This window comes from Lathyrus oleraceus, chromosome 6 (assembly GCF_024323335.1).
Source record: "Lathyrus oleraceus cultivar Zhongwan6 chromosome 6, CAAS_Psat_ZW6_1.0, whole genome shotgun sequence".
NCBI classification, from domain to species: Eukaryota; Viridiplantae; Streptophyta; class Magnoliopsida; order Fabales; family Fabaceae; genus Lathyrus; species Lathyrus oleraceus.
This window is the reverse complement of record NC_066584.1, coordinates 298,901,147-298,917,661: the sequence shown is the minus strand read 5'-3', so window position 1 is coordinate 298,917,661 and position 16,515 is coordinate 298,901,147. Positions and strand designations below refer to the sequence as shown.

Genomic DNA, 16,515 nt, shown 5'->3' with positions numbered 1-16,515 from the left:
ATTTCGGATGGATCTGATAACACTTATTTGTCTTTTGAAGATGTTATGCGGACTTAATAGAGAAGGTATTGTTTCAGAAATTTGAGCATCTTCTGAAACATGAGAATACTCAATAAAGTTTTATATTTTATGAGAATTTGTCTTTTTACATAGTTTAGAAAACGATAAAGAAATAGTAGTAATAGGTTGAATGTTTGGTTCAGGTGGTTTCATATTTACGTGATTTTCTCCCTTACTCACTTTTTTTATTATATTCATAACATATCCCCTGCTTTCTGTCCAGACTCTAATAATGTTATAGTGGGGGAGTATACCGATATATTAAAAGTTGTCATCAATTTTAAGCAGCAGAAAAACTCCAAGAAACTATTTTGCAATGAATTACAAGAGCGCAATGCAAAACTATATAGTATACATGAATTGGAAGTGTTTACAGATCCCATGTACCCCGGGGGACCAATGTTTTCACTTAGCAGATACTAAACAAAAGTTGAGCAAAATCTAAGTGTATTCAATACCTATTACTTACAGCAGTTTCACAATTCACTTCCACAAGGAATAATTTGAACTCACAAGCACATAGAAAGAAGCATATGAAATTAACATATTCACAACAACAAAAAACTCAGTGGGAGATGTGGACATTTCTTGCTGTAAACATAATTTAACTGAAAATGCATTTTCATCCTTCAAACATGATATAGCTTTATGATCTGGTCTATCTTAGCTCGACAAACAGGGCAACCCCATTTCTTGGTTTTAACTTCATTCAAGCAAGACATGCATCCAGCAACATGGCCACATGGTATGCATGCCCCTTCTGCTGGAGCATCTAAACATATCACGCACGTTGAACCACTTCCTCCAACAGTCATTCCTTCTTCGTTAGGGAGCTTCCCAACTACTGAAGACGATACATCAACAGGGCTCGAATCAATTGACGGATAATGAATCGGGCCATCAAATGGAACCTCGTCAGCAAATGGAGGAGCTGATGGATTGACATCGAGACCACTGGCAGTGTGGCCAGCAGAGACATTGACATCGTTCTGGACATGTTGAGTATTGTCAACTGAAACAGGTTCGTGTACAAACTCATTAGCATTTGTATTTGGATTTGGTGTACCGAGAAAACCTTGCCCTGCATTCGCTCCACTGATGGAAGAACTTGCATCAGGAAAGCTTGGCCTCTCGTGGATGGCATGCTGAATAGATGCATGGATAGCCATAGCCAACTCTGGGTCTTCAGCGGCAGGTGGTGCTGTTGGTGCTGTTGGTGGAACGGTAGCCACATTATTATTCAAAAATGCTGGACTTACCTGGAAAAATCCAAAGATTAGAACATCATGCAGTGAGCAAGCAGGTTATGCGTCATATATTTATTATATGCAAACATTTGTAAAAAAATAATTTGGGTTGCAAATAATTGGAGTGAACTGAAAGAAAAAATGTCATAGCCTTTTATATTAATCATTTTGCAAATAAACAATTAGAAATTGGATACAAAAAAAAATGTACTTCGAGAAGATAAAGGAAATAAAGAAAATGGAAACGTCATCATATATGCTTTGAAGACAACTTATATAGGTACTGAAATCAAGGTCAAATGCCAGAGGAAACAACTAAACTAACATTTTAATGGGAAAGGAATCAGAATATTTGCACCATTTATTGGTTTTATGCAGAGAAAAAAATGAGTCTGAGAATTCTTCCATGATTAATTGCATTAAAACTGATCTGACATGGTAGGTATTATGAAGCAAATCAAATACTGATTTTTTACAGAGGAAGAAATCCCTACATCACTGATTATATTTGTTGAGCACCAAATGCTGCAAATAAAATGCTAGAGAAAATTTAAGAAATTTATATTTTGGCCACTCAAGCATTTTTCATGATAAGGAAAAAAGTCCAATTTCCCAACAGAGGTTTTAAAGAACTACCAACAGTAGCTTAAGTTATGTTTTTTGAGAAAATGCAGATTACTCTCCCTCTTTCATAACACAGACACAGTGAGAAAGTAGGCTTTTTGCTAATTGACAAATTGTCTTTGAACAAAAAATCCAGCAGCTTATCATTGAGAACTTTGTATCATTTTCATACGAGTAGTTTTTTAAACTTCTAGGCTGTTTTTGGCAACATCTTTTTTCTAACTCCCAATTTGTTTATTGATCTTTGAGTTATATTTTCCATCTAGGTAAAAATCCCTCTAGAAGTCAAAAGTCCCCTCTAAAGTCAAGTCCTTTATTTAGATGTGGTGCTTAATAGAACTACTATTTAATGGCGTGTAGATTCATAAGGGCTCTTCCCCCTAATATTTGTGTTGTGTATAATGGCACTTACTCAGAATCAATTCCTCACATATTTTTACGAGGTTTCTCTTCGATATTAATTGTTTGCTATTTCTTGTGAATGTTTGATGTGCCATGCTCAAAAAGCAACCACCGCCAAAGTATTTTCCCAGTAGATGGGGTTAGGTACATGAGACAAATAATGCCATAATATCTTATCATAATCATGTCAAATGACAGGCCATTTAAATCCAAGTTCTTAATTGTTTAAATGATTAATTTTGAACGTTTTAGACTTTTAGTAGAATAAAAGTGTAAGCTTTTGTGGTAATGGGCAATCCATGCAACACTTAGGTGCATATGGTTGTGTGTAACTCAAACATTTAAGATTTCTGTGGCACAACAGCTGATATGGGATAAGATTAGATTCTCTGTTTCTGCTTATTTTCATTTTTAATGGAGTTTCCCTAACAGATATGTTGAAGGATTTGGCAGCTCTGAACTATCAATGTGTGGTTTTTGCTCTATACTGAAGAGGATTTTTCATACTCCAAATATGTTTTCATGCATGGTTATTAAGAGCCCTAGATTACGTAGATAAAAGTGTTCAACGTGGCACTTAGGACATGAGGCTCTCCCGCCTACGGGACTAGTCTTTTGGGCTGGACTATCCTCATAGGCTTAGCCTTAACAATCGATGTTCTCGTCCAGAGTTGGACTACAGAAAGGTCTACTACCTGTAGGCTGGATTAAGACTCACAACTGAATACCGATAGAAGAGTGAAGCTGCCAAAGAGGAAAGGGCTACCACCAAGTCAATTCCGATAGAGTGAAAGCTGCCGTGGATGTCGGCTCTTAATGGGTGTCACAATGTTAGGAATTCCACATTAAGTAGATAAAAGTGCTCAATGTAATACTTAAGCCATGAAGCTCTCACACCTAACGGACTACTCTTTTGGGTTGGACTCTTCTCTTGGGATTAAATCCTAACATGTATTCTCTTCATCTTAATAATTTTATCTTTAAAAAAATGGTACTCCGTATGGATGGATCAACTTCTTCGTTACATATACAGTTAATAAGCACAATATTCCAATCCAAATAGAAACTGTCAAACAAAATGCAGAAAAGAAATTCTACAGGTACACTTTAAGTAAAGTAAAATTTCAAACAGAATAACATCATTATAGCAAGTTACAAACCTGTGGAATTCCTTTGCAAGCATTAGAAAACCATGTAAGTTGTTGCCTGTCGTTCTCATTTGCAGGCCCAAATTTAAGACGTGTTTCTGGAAAGGGGCAGAGAAAATGAAACACAATCGAAGTTAGTCAAGAAGGAAAGAAGCATTTCCTGTATGGAAAACCAGGGTTGTGAAACTCTTAAGTTGAAGCCTTTAACATGATTATAATCCCAGGATCAAAACAGACTTCATCGCATATAAACTCATTTTTCTGTGAAAACTTGCACTATTTCAAGTAAACTAACAAATGCCAGTGAACTCTAAATTATACCAGCGAGTTTCAAAGTTTAGATTCACACATGGTTTAGACCTCAAAACACATAGCTTATTGATTACGTGGTGTACTTTGATTGAGTTTCCTTCATTCTAATATATGCGTTCTGGTTTTAAGTTTTTTTCATCCTGTGTTTTTGTTCAGCCTAGTATAGTTTGACAGTTGGGTCTAGTTTTGACATGTGTTTTTCACTTTATTACTTTTGTTTGTTTTATTAGGTTGAGTATTGATTATGGATATGCCATATAAATTATGTTTGGGGTACTAGGACATATTTTCTAAATGAATTTGAGGTATTGCAAGAGTTTATGCTCAAGTTTACAAAGTCCACTAGTTTCCCGAAACTTTGGATTTTGACAACCTTGAGTAAAACAAGTGTTGTGAAGTGTTCCGAGTAGAGTGTAACATTCCGCAATACAAATTGAAGGAGTCTTGTCTTAAATATTTGGCCTGCAGGCAAAAGTGAGGCAGTTATCATTCTCCAAGTAGTGTCACAGTTTTTAAAATATCATTGTAAACTTCAAATTTTGCTAAAGTAAAATTTAAAAGATATGGTATTACTAGTAAATCTGAAAGAAATAAAACAAAAAAGATATATGAATTAAGATTTTTAGACACCCATACTCCAGTTTTTCAACTCAATTTCCCTTATCTTTCTCAACTCATATCTCCACTGATAAACCGCTATACTACAAAGTCTAAAATTAAAAGATATAATTGAGGCTGTATATACACGTAGCTCAGTACTGTATCACAAATTACCTTATCTTTACCTTATCTTTCTCTACTCTTGTCTCCGTTTATTTTTCTCTTAAATATACACAAGTTATATCTCACAATTTTCTAGTGATATTAACAAGACTTAAATATAAAAAAGTGATTGTGACAACATGGATGACCAAAACAAACAAAAAAATGAATAGAAAGAAACGAAAAGAAAAAGAGCTCAGAATAAGAGATTACTGGTAGTCTTATCAGTAATTGACACTGACGGATCAGACTGACGAAGCCTTGGTTCTTCTAAATTGGCCTTCCACAGAGGAACAATTGTACGCGGTTTTGCATCCTGCTCATTTAATTATATGCTTTGAGTGGACATATAAAAAGAGATAATGAAAGGGGAATAATATCTAGACAAATGAAAAGCACCTACTCAATTCTTTTAAGTTAGTTATGCGTGCAAAAAAAACCTAGTAACTACAATCATTTCAATGTCCCAGTAATAGTTTAACATTTTTCCACATTAGTTCAAACTTCTTCCTGTCAGTGAAACATGGAATTATTATTGTGTGTGTGTGTGTGTGTGAGATATGTGAAAGGATGATTTGCTAATTATGGAGTACCTGCAAAGTGTAATATACGGCAAGCTCTAACTTGTAAGGCATGGTGAGGCCACGTGAGCCTACTGGTAAAACTACCACCCAACTGTAAAAAAAGATTAACCAATGAACATAATCACTTTTCTTTTACTAAACGATCCTTTAAAAAAGTATTTTCTAGTTGTTTGGATGCAAGGCCAATCATCTACCAAAAAAAAAATAGAACAATTAACCATAAAATAGAAAATGCAGAAGTAAACTGAGATGATTCAACATATCACACAATACGTACACTTTCCTCGATACCAAATTAGGAGCTACTACTTCTAGAAACCCAGGTCCATGAAACTCCCGCAACCAACCGGAGAACAAGCACAAATGACTCTGCAAAACATTACTCATCATTTGAAGAACTTAAATATCATCAAGATAAAAGAAAAGAAAGGGAAAACAAACAGTCAGCCCATTCAACTTCATACAGCAACACAATGATATATAATATAAATCTCAAAAAGTTTAAACGCTACCTCCATTGCACGAACAACATTGCTATTTCCTTTAGCCCTAGCAACCTCAAGAGCAGTTTGACAATCATCATTCAACACCAAAGGATTGGCTGAAAGTTGAACATTAAATCCATTCAAATAACATTCATCGAAGTCTCTAAAATTCAAACCATTTTTTCTATATAGACACTTGACAATACATACCTCCATGCAAAAGAAGTAACTTAACAATACTTTCAAGGCCCCTTTTAGCTGCATGATGCAACGGAGTCCCAGCATGACGTCCTAAAAGTAGTTGAAAGTTTGCATTTTCAGTCTCCAATACAATACTTGTCCATAGAAGTTAAGGATAACAGCAGAAACAACAAGTCATGTAAATTTTCAGACAGCATTATCTTACTATACTATAAGAAAACATTCACTTTTTATGTATCTAGACTATATATGGATCAGATACATTGATTATCCCAGAATCAGAAACCATAACAAAAAAACAAAAAGAGAGAGAGCAATACCGGGACGGTATGCATTGACATTGGCTCCAAGTTCGATCAATGTTTTAGCAATATTGTAAAGTTCAGGATTCATACAAGCAACAATCAAGGGTGTTTTTCCTTCTCTATCCATATACTGCATCAAATATCAACAAAATCATCATAATCCGCAATAAAATCCAATGGATCCAAATCCAAAATCATCACCAAACCCTTAAACACTATCACTACCCATCATCATCGTCATCATAATGAAATTGTTGGAAATTTTGGTTTACCTCAAGTCCTGCACCTTCTCTGTGAAGGGCTTTGATTCCATCGGAATTTCCATAACTGACTTGCTGGTAGAGCAACTCGCTTTTCGATTGCCCTTGTCCCATCACGAAAATTACGAATTCGGAAGCAAAATCGAAATTTTATTTTATTTTTCTAAAGTTATGCTATAAATAAATAGATAGAGATGTAATAATAAGTTGATTTGAGTTGAATCAGAAATAAAATTCCAGGAAAATTAGAAACTTTCCTGGAAAAATAGTAGTATGGGATGAAAAACAGTGAGAAAATGATGTAGTAATGGGAAATGGGAAAATAATTGGGGGAGAATGTTGGGGCTAAAATTGTAAATGTGTTTTGTTTTGTGAGCGCGTTCGTTACGCTATTTCTTAGGAAAGAAGAAATAGACGCTTCGGTGAAGCAGCGCAAACAGTTAAGGAGGGAAGAAACGGATTAATACGATTAATACATATCGACTGGATTAACAGGTCTGAAATTTAAAATATTATCACATTAATTAATGTTTAATTTAATTATGAGATTAATTATTATAAATGTAAAAAGATTTATATTATCGATTCATCATCATCACCCATTTGCATTATTTTATAGGTTTTTAAAATAAAAGTCAAACTTATTTTAATATCTAACGTATAAGATTAACTAACGGTGTAAAATCATTTTACACCAATTAAATCCTTTAATTATATCTCACATTTTAAATATTTATTTACATAAATATAGATATTTTTTAATTGAAAAAAAAAATTTAGAGATTTTCCTTCTATGTTCTCTCTCCTCACATTGCAGCTTTATTTTCCTCTTTGATGGGTGTTTTTGCTTTCAGTCCTACAGATTTTGTTCTTCTGATCAATTTTGTTTGGTGTAGTTCACCCTGTTTTCTTTAATCCTTGAGTTATGTTTCCCTTTTATTGTCCCTGTTTTCTTGGATTCTTGTTTTGTTATTCATTCATTTTCAATTATTTATTGTTTCAGCATATCTTGCTCCCTGGTTCTCTTCGACTCTGTACAACTCTGCCATCTCTCTTTCTTCATGCCCATTCTTTCTTCTCTCCACTCTCGCCCCCCTCTTCCATGGAAAAGAATCCATTATTGCTAAACAAATAGAACTCACCGGATCGAGCTCTAATCCCAACTGACAAACAGGGTACACGCAAATGAAAATTCAATATTTTCAAAATCTTGTTTCTGGAACAATCTCTAGCATTTCTATCGCGGTTTACTTGCAGGACCGGCTACAAAGTCCTAGACCAAATGTGTGTTAAGTATATGCTGGTTTAGTTGGTAAAGTGTTTGGAACACCAGAAAAATAATTGAAGTGCTTGCAAAATAGAAATGCAGTAAAATTAAGGAAGGATAAAAGACAAGATACATATGTAAGTGAACGAAGTAAATGAAAATAACTTGATAAGGTAAATGAATTAAAAATAAAGGTGGAAGTCGAAGTACATTTTTGCAGGAAGTTAACTTTTTTCTCTCAAACGCTTGATACTTCAAGTGCATTCTTATTGCAATGCTCAAAATGTCTCTCTTAAAATGAAAATTACATTTACTTAAATAGTAGTAAGAAATAACTGCTAGGAGGTTATGGCTCATTCATGATGTGCCACGTATCGGAGCCTATCACCCACGTTGCTGGTAACTTCCCACTGAAGCTAGCGGAAATATACTCGAACGCATCATACGCTCGAACATACAACAGAGTCGCCATCGAACTTTACTTATCCCCAAAGGGATGGGAAAACATCGATAAAACTCAGGGGAAAGAGATATGTTGGGTAAGGAAGTCGGTTATGCAATGGGAAGGTATTAGCACCCCAAATATTCATGGTACTGCATGGGAACCGTTTTGATTGTTCTCGCTCGAATAGGTGTTATTTAAATATTACTCACAAAAGGATGGGAAAGGAAAGAAATAGATAAAATGCTCGGTGAGGATTAGGGTCCTCGTGCCTATGTATCCTCATAGTGCAATGAGGAATTCAGAGCTTCATAGTTCAAGGAACTAGAGGCGGGAGATGAGAAGAAGTTATGATCAAAGTATGGTCTGAACCAAAGAATTGTGTGATTTGAACTCCAAGAAGGGGTGAAAACATGAACCCAAGAGTAAAACTGGTATGAACCAACAAGTGAGGGCCTACAACACTGTATTGGAATAACCGAAAAAAGATTGAATTAAGTGTTTGATTACATAGTACAAACATCTCTTGGTTCACAAAGAGGTACAAGATGGAGCACAAAGAAATATTGTATTTGACTCAAAGAATAGGGTATATCACATGAAGTGAATGAAGATAGAGTATGAATGCATCATGGAGATGAACGGAATGAAGTGACCAAAGTCACAGAATTGAATGTTTGGTGACAAGTGACTGAAGAAGTATTATTTGAAATCGAAAGGTGAACGTGTATTGGAATTCATAAGAGAAATGAGATTTGTACCATAAAGGGAAATAGCTTTAACCGATACGTGGACTAGTAGGGCCGACACTATAGGGTGTTTAGCTAAAAAAGAATGAATTAAGTGTTTGAGGGTGTAGTTCAAACAACTCTAGGTAGAAATGTGGACTATTCGCTATACGTCCTAAAAGGGTATGTATGGAATTTCAAAGAAAATGTATTTCGATGTCAAAGAGACAGTATGTCACTAGGTGAACGATTTATGATCGAAGGTAGGTAATGAATAGTGGAAGATATGAACGGTGCCCTGAGGCGAAGGAGGAATAATTAGAAGTATGCTCGCCAAGGATTCGCATCCTCATGCCTACGTATTCTCATCGTGCAATGAGAAAGTCAGAGCAATCGTAGTTCGGAACCACGAGAATAGAGAGGGGGAGGCATATACAGTGATGAAAAGTATGATTTGTACTGAAATTCTGGTATCAGATATAAGATGTCGAAGATAATGTCACGACACTAATATCTGTTAATACACAATGGATAATAAACAGAATTGTAAAGCAATCAACACAAGCAATTGTTAACCCAGTTCGGTGCAACTCACCTACGTCTGGGGGCTACCAAGCCAGGAAGGAAATTCACTATAATAGAATTAGTTCAAAGACTATCCGTACACTTCACCAAGTTACAGTCTTTCTCACCTAATCTCTACCCGTGCAATTTCTACCTAAGCGCTCTTAGATATGAGAACCCACTCACTTCCCTTACAATCACACACCCGTGATTTTAAACAACAATCCCTTGTGAAAAGAAAATACTTTTCAATTACAATATTCTTGATTTTACTTCACAGTTTCAATCAAGAAGACACACTCTTGATCTTGCTTCAAAGCTTTGATCAAGAAGACAAATCAGTCTAATTCAATCATCTATGGATGACTTGAATGACCTACAGACACAAACCCTAGCTCTCTCTCTAAATTTCGCTCAGTCTTGGTTGTGTGTTCAATCAGGTTTTCTGAGTCCCTTTTTATAGAAACATTGGACAGCTTGAAACCCCTAAATATATTTTCCAATTAAATCTTTTCATATCAACTGTAAAGATCTCCTTGGAAAATAAACAAATCTGGTTGATATCCCTGATAGATTGCGCCAGCTAGCCATATCTTCAATCAACCAATGATTGCCACCAATTGTGCAATCACAAAACACCAGACATTCATACTGAATGTTCTGTGTACAGGATGTCATGACATCGGGTCTGACATCTGGAAAAATCCTGCATAATCCAGTTTCCTTTTATAGCAGGTACAGCCATATCAGTTACCATGACAATGAGTATGTCAACTGAAACAATCCTGCAGCATATGTCTTCCATATAAGCTCCAGTAGGTACACCCAATATCAGAAGCCTTAGCATTGTAAGTGGCATTCTGAAACAATCATGCTTGCATATCTTCTTTAACTCCAGCAGGTACATAAGATATCTCATGTTAAGACATCCCACATGACATCTTGTGAACACCCTTTGTTTTACCAAAATTGCTGCCAACTCTTAGAATCAACAAACTCCCCCTTTGGCAAATTTTGGCTAAAACATATATCTGTCCTTTTTGTTCACAAGGCAAACTAACAGCAGTTAAACCACTAAACAATAGTTTAATCAGCAGCAGAAGCAAAACAATTACTAGCTATGGCTACTAGTAATACACATATGCACAAGGGTACTTCTCCTCCCCCTAAATCTGTGCAACAACAGAATTACTAGTTATGGGTGCAACTAGTAAGACACACAAATGCACAATACACCAGGGTACTTCTTCTCCCCCTAAATCTGTGCATTCATCAAATAACAGCTACTGTAACTCCAGCACCTGTACCAGCCAGAATGTCATACTGACATCTGCTTTAACATCAGCACCTGTGCACCTCTTCCAATAATAGTTGTATTTTTGTTCAGCCACAACCAACTTCCATATCAAGCACTTCTCCCCATTTTTAGTCAAAATTGACCAAAGGTGACCAATCAGACAAAATAAATGTTTATTAGTCTAGCAGAGAAAGTTAAAACAGATGTTATAACATTAAGCATGTTAGAACAAAATATTCAGGAAGTACACACCAGCATTATACACAGCAAACAGCTGAGATAATGCACAAATCCAAGGAACTCTTTAAGAGCCCTAAATATTACATAACTGGCATCATCAGGACTGCCACAAAATACAACAACAACAACAAACCAATCAGGTCAACAGCTTTCCAAACAGTAACAACTTCCACCACACCTTCCAGCACCCCTCCAAGTCTTCAATTCAGCTAGGGACCATTAATCATAAGAAGAAGAATTATCTTCACCTTCACTTGTGTCTTCACTTGTACCTTTAGAGCCTTCTGAGCTTCCAGAACTTCCATTGGATTGGGAGTTTGATTCTGAGTCCTTCTCAGCCTTTTCTACTTCTTCCTTCTCCAGGCTACAGATAAGAACTTCTAAAGCCTCTTTTCTAGCCTTTGCCAGCTTTATCCCATTGTCCAATTCCTTGCAAGTCTCTTTTAGTTCGTCAATCAAACTTCCTTTAGTTGTAGGTTCTCTTTTGGCAGATGTCATGACAATATCATTGACATGACTTCCTTCAAAGAGCTTATAGTGAATGGATAGAGGGGTCTTCCTCCTGCTTGGAATATCACTAGCTCTTAGGATTCCTGGGTGTTGACTCAGGATGATGCCACAGATAATGGAAGGAAATGCAATAGGCAACTTTACAGCATTGGTGGAGGCATGTCTGATGGTTTGATCAAACACAAACTTTCCAAAATCATAATTTATCTGAGTTCCAATGGCATGAATGATCCTCCCAAGAGCAATGGAGATAGTAGATATGTGATTAATGGGTACCCAATTTGCTGAGCCAATCTTGTGTAAGATGGCATACTTGACAGTTAGTTTACTTGCAGATAGGTGTTTCCTACTAGGCCATTCTTTAACTTGCCCAGCTGTGATCATCCTACAAATCTCATTATCTGTTGTCTCTAAATCTACCCCTCCATCAGTTCCTCTCCCTAGGAACTTGTTGATGATGGTTGGTGAAAGTTTCACACACTTACCCCTGACAACCACTTTGCAAACCTCATAACTTTCCTCAGGAATGTTCATAATGAATTCTTTGACTAGCCCCTCATAGCAATGAGGCAGAGCAGTCACAGTTTTCATAAGACCAGCTGCCTTGATTAACTCCATTACTTCCTTCACTTCAACAGTTTCTTTCCCCAATTCTCTTTCAACTGCAACCCTTCTTTGAGTGACAAACCTCCATTTGTCTAGGTGCTCAACAGCTACTTTGTTGGAAGACTTCTTTACAGCCTTTGTCTGGAACATCGTCTTCAACATCCTCATTAGATTCAGAACTTTCACTGTCTTTCTTCTTCCTGACCTCTACTTTACTCCAAGATTTGGAGGGACCTATACCAGCAACCCTTTTCTCTTTTCCATCTGTCCTTATCTCAGCCATACTCTTCCTCTTTCTCAGTCTATTAGCTACATTGACCAACGTGTCATCTTCTTCCTCAGACCCTTCTTCCTCAGTGTCCTGAGCAGTATCAGGGGACATACTAGGTAAGTTTTTTCCAAGAGAACACAGACCCTCAACAACTACTTCCTTTTCTGTTTTAGATGAGTTATCATCTTTCTCAGCTTGGCTTTCTACCTCAGGTGAGGGTTCCCTTCTGGACAGAGGGGTAAAAGTGTCCTTAACTCCATCCTCTTCGTTCAGTATGCTAGTAACTAGGTTTCTTATGATGCGATCAGTAGAGTGCATGTCATCTTTATCAGATGATTTTTCAGGAGTGTTACCTTGCTTAGCTTTAGCCATGGAAGGTGAGTTTGGAACGTTACCTGGTATCATACGCAGAGGAGTTACTTCCATCAAATCTTCATCTAAAAATTCTATGGAGGAAGTTATAGTATGAAAGGATTTTGAGCTAGATGTTGACGGATGTTGAGACATGTTGTTGAACTTTTGAGAAAACTTTCTTTGCCCTAGCAGAGGTTCTTTGAGGAGTTTGATTGTGTTCAGGCAGAGTGTGCTATTTCCAATACTAAGAGATGGTTCATTAGTAATGTGGCTTTTTCTTTTTATTGGGCAGCCAATATTCTTGTTGCCTTTTCCACTCCTCATTAATTGCCATATTTTCTCAAGAAAACACGCCCCTAATTTTCCCTTTTCCTCATGCAAGTCCTTTGCAGTCATGTTGTCATAATACAATGTCATAGCATCGAGTGTGACATTGTAAATAATTCTCAGCAATTTCATCCATCCTGGTTGAGCATTGTTGTTTTCAACTGACATAGTTCCTTGTGTCTTAGTTCCAGCAAAGCTCTTACTGACTTCAGTCTTCATACCACCAGTCATGTGTTCAGGTGTTTGTGCCATCAAGACCTTTTCTTCCTTGGGGTTAGCTATTAGCACCCTTACCTGACACTTTTCTTTTCCCTTGATGATTCTTCTTGCAACTGTACTCATCTTAGAGGGGTTATCCATTTGAGAGCTCCACATGTAGCAGTTGTTGTTGGTCCTGATTCCTTTCATAATTACTTCACTGTCTTTGTTCATAATCAGACATTCAGTTTTAGTGAAGATGATACTCAGACCTTGATCCCCTAGCTGACTGATGCTTATTAGATTTGAAGTCAAGCCCTTGACCAAAAGAATATTGTCAAGTTTAGGAGCTCCAGGACATTCAAGCTTGCCTATCCCCTTTATTTCACCTTTAGCTCCATCACCAAAGGTAACATAGCTTAAGTCATGAGGGTGAAGATCAGTTATCAAGTCTGAGTTCCCAGTCATGTGTCTAGAGCATCCACTATCAAAATACCATTCTTCTTTGAGAGCCATTAGACTTGTGACATTAGTCTTAGGAACCCATTGCTTCTTGTTGATAGGCCTATAATATTTGGGTCTGGGTTGATAGTGGATCTGTTGATGCCCATGGCTAGGATAACCATACAACTTATAACAGGAAGACTTAGAGTGTCCAGCTTTCCCACAGTAATGGCATCTCCATCTTTGGTGTCTGCCATACTGCTGTCTTCTCTTCTGCTGTTGCTGATGAGGGTGGGTAGGGTAACCATACAGCTTATAGCAGAAGGCCCTTGAGTGTCCAAATTTCCCACAGTAATGACATTTCCATCTTTGATGTTTGTATTTCTTCTGATGGTATGCCATATGATGTGACATCTTGGAACTCCTTCTACTATTGCTGCATTTAGGTTTAGCTTGAGGTTTGCAGCCAGTGTAGCTACTTTCAGCCTTGGTTTTATGGTACCCTAATCCAGATTTGACTCCTGTGACTTGTCCAGTCTGAAGAATCTTGTCTAAGGAGTCAGATCCATTGTTCAGCATCCTTACATACTTGGTTGTTTCTTCTAGTTTTGAGTTTAAGAGCATAACTTCAGTCTTTAGCTTGAGGATAGTTTCCACATGTTCTGCTTTTTCTTTCTCCAGTTGGACTATCTTCTGGCTCTCAACTTGTTGATCTTCTTCTAGCTTGACCTTTAGAGCCACAACTTCTGTTTTCAATTTGGAGATGGTTTCCAAGAATTCTACCTTCTCATTCTCAAGTTGAGTTATGTCCTTTTCTTGATTTAAAGACTGTTTGTTCAGTTCAACACTTTTCTGACACAGTTCTCTGTAGGTAGAGGCCAATTCCTCAAAGGTTACTTCACCATCACTTGACTCTTCATCAGATTCACATCTTCCCGTCAAAGCAGTCACAAGATTTGCAGCCTATTCAGTGTCACTCTCATCAGACCATGTGGCAGCAAGGCTCATCTTCTGTTTCTTAAGGTAGGTCCCACATTCAGACCTGATGTGTCCATACCCATCACATTCATAGCACTGAACCTCTTTTCCTTCTTTGGGCTTCTCATCTGCTCTTGCTTTTCTTCCAGCATTGTTGGATTTACTGATGTCAGACGAGATGTTCTTGACATTTGCCTTGGATCTGACATCCATTTTCTTTAACAGTCTGTTAAACTGTCTCCCCAGCATTGCAACTTCATTGGCCCATTCTTTATCCATATCTTGACTATTTTCCCCTTCTGTGTTGGAAACAAAGGCAATGCTCTTGGTTTTCTTTTCAGTTCCCTCAATCAATCCCATCTCAAAGGTTTGGAGGGAGCCAATTAACTCATCTACCCTCATGTTGGAGATGTCTTGAGACTCTTCTATGGCAGTTACCTTCATAGCAAATCTCTTGGGGAGTGACCTGAGAATTTTTCTTACCAGTTTTTCATCTGTCATCTTTTCTCCCAGGGCTCCTGAGGCATTAGCAATTTCAAGGATACTCATGTGAAATTCATGAATATTCTCTTCTTCTTTCATCCTTAAGTTTTCAAACTTGGAGGTGAGTAGCTGTAGTCTAGACATCTTCACCCTGGATGTGCCTTCATGAGTGGTCTTGAGAATGTCCCAAGCATCTTTAGCTATTTCACAATTGTTTACCAATCTGAAGATGTTTTTGTCCACTCTATTGAAGATGGCATTCAAAGCTTTAGAATTCCCAAGGGCTAGGTCATCCTCCTCCTTGGACCATTGTTCCTCAGGCTTTTTCTCAGTGGTGGCTTCTCCTTCTTTAGTAACAACAGGATGCACCCAGCCTGTCAAGACAACTTTCCACGCCTTGTTATCAAGGGATTTTAAAAAAGTAACCATTCTTGGTTTCCAATAGTCATAGTTAGAACCATCCAAAATTGGTGGCCTATGAACAGATCCTCCATCCCTCTCCATTGTACCAGAAAGTATTCTCCCTAGATCTCACCCAGAGCCAGAGCAGGATGCTTGCTCTGATACCAATTGAAATTCTGGTATCAGATATAAGATGTCGAAGATAATGTCACGACACTAATATCTGTTAATACACAATGGATAATAAACAGAATTGTAAAGCAATCAACACAAGCAATTGTTAACCCAGTTCGGTGCAACTCACCTACGTCTGGGGGCTACCAAGCCAGGAAGGAAATTCACTATAATAGAATTAGTTCAAAGACTATCCGTACACTTCACCAAGTTACAGTCTTTCTCACCTAATCTCTACCCGTGCAATTTCTACCTAAGCACTCTTAGATATGAGAACCCACTCACTTCCCTTACAATCACACACCCGTGATTTTAAACAACAATCCCTTGTGAAAAGAAAATACTTTTCAATTACAATATTCTTGATTTTACTTCACAGTTTCAATCAAGAAGACACACTCTTGATCTTGATTCAAAGCTTTGATCAAGAAGACAAATCAGTCTAATTCAATCATCTATGGATGACTTGAATGACCTACAAACACAAACCCTAGCTCTCTCTCTAAATTTTGCTCAGTCTTGGTTGTGTGTTCAATCAGGTTTTTTGAGTCCCTTTTTATAGAAACATTGGACAACTTGAAAACCCTAAATATATTTTCCAATTAAATCTTTTCATATCAGCTGTAAAGATCTCCTTGGAAAATAAACAAATCTGGTTGATATCCCTGATAGATTGCGCCAGCTAGCCATATCTTCAATCAACCAATGATTGCCACCAATTGTGCAATCACAAAACACCAGACATTCATACTGAATGTTTTGTGTACAGGATGTCATGACATCGGGTCTGACATCTGGAAAAATCCTGCATAATCCAGTTTCCTTTTATAGCAGGTACAT

The 16,515-nt window shown here is 37.2% G+C and overlaps 2 protein-coding genes across 2 annotated transcripts; both read right to left on the bottom strand.

Moving 5' to 3' along the window:
• Window positions 1-381: 381 nt before the first annotated feature.
• LOC127091758 (putative E3 ubiquitin-protein ligase XBAT34) lies at window positions 382-6,864 on the bottom strand. Its single transcript, XM_051030454.1, has 9 exons — window positions 6,403-6,864; window positions 6,146-6,260; window positions 5,835-5,915; window positions 5,652-5,740; window positions 5,417-5,508; window positions 5,149-5,230; window positions 4,769-4,871; window positions 3,494-3,579; window positions 382-1,319 (listed from the first exon to the last, which is right to left on the bottom strand). Exons 1-9 carry the CDS (start codon window positions 6,502-6,504, stop codon window positions 690-692), a joined length of 1,380 nt encoding a protein of 459 aa, XP_050886411.1. The 5' UTR covers window positions 6,505-6,864; the 3' UTR covers window positions 382-689.
• Window positions 6,865-11,147: 4,283 nt separating this feature from the next.
• Window positions 11,148-12,687, bottom strand: LOC127095300 (uncharacterized). Its single transcript, XM_051034010.1, has 4 exons — window positions 12,472-12,687; window positions 11,924-12,185; window positions 11,752-11,812; window positions 11,148-11,601 (listed from the first exon to the last, which is right to left on the bottom strand). The coding sequence occupies exons 1-4, from the start codon at window positions 12,685-12,687 to the stop codon at window positions 11,148-11,150; spliced, it is 993 nt and encodes a 330-aa protein (XP_050889967.1).
• Between the last annotated feature and the right edge of the window lie 3,828 nt (window positions 12,688-16,515).

What these genes read in the sequence shown, in the direction of transcription:
- LOC127091758 (XM_051030454.1), bottom strand. Translation starts at nt 6,504, where the DNA reads ATGGGACAAGGGCAATCGAAAAGCGAGTTGCTCTACCAGCAAGTCAGT. An exon ending in GAGAAGGTGCAGGACTTGAG is followed by an intron (nt 6,261 to 6,402) that starts GTAAACCAAAAT and finishes TATTTGATGCAG; the next exon opens with TATATGGATAGAGAAGGAAA. An exon ending in ATGTTGTTCGTGCAATGGAG is followed by an intron (nt 5,509 to 5,651) that starts GTAGCGTTTAAA and finishes AATGTTTTGCAG; the next exon opens with AGTCATTTGTGCTTGTTCTC.
- LOC127095300 (XM_051034010.1), bottom strand. Translation starts at nt 12,687, where the DNA reads ATGGCTAAAGCTAAGCAAGGTAACACTCCTGAAAAATCATCTGATAAA. An exon ending in CATCTAAAACAGAAAAGGAA is followed by an intron (nt 12,186 to 12,471) that starts GTAGTTGTTGAG and finishes ACGATGTTCCAG; the next exon opens with ACAAAGGCTGTAAAGAAGTC. An exon ending in TTGCAAAGTGGTTGTCAGGG is followed by an intron (nt 11,813 to 11,923) that starts GTAAGTGTGTGA and finishes GGATGATCACAG; the next exon opens with CTGGGCAAGTTAAAGAATGG.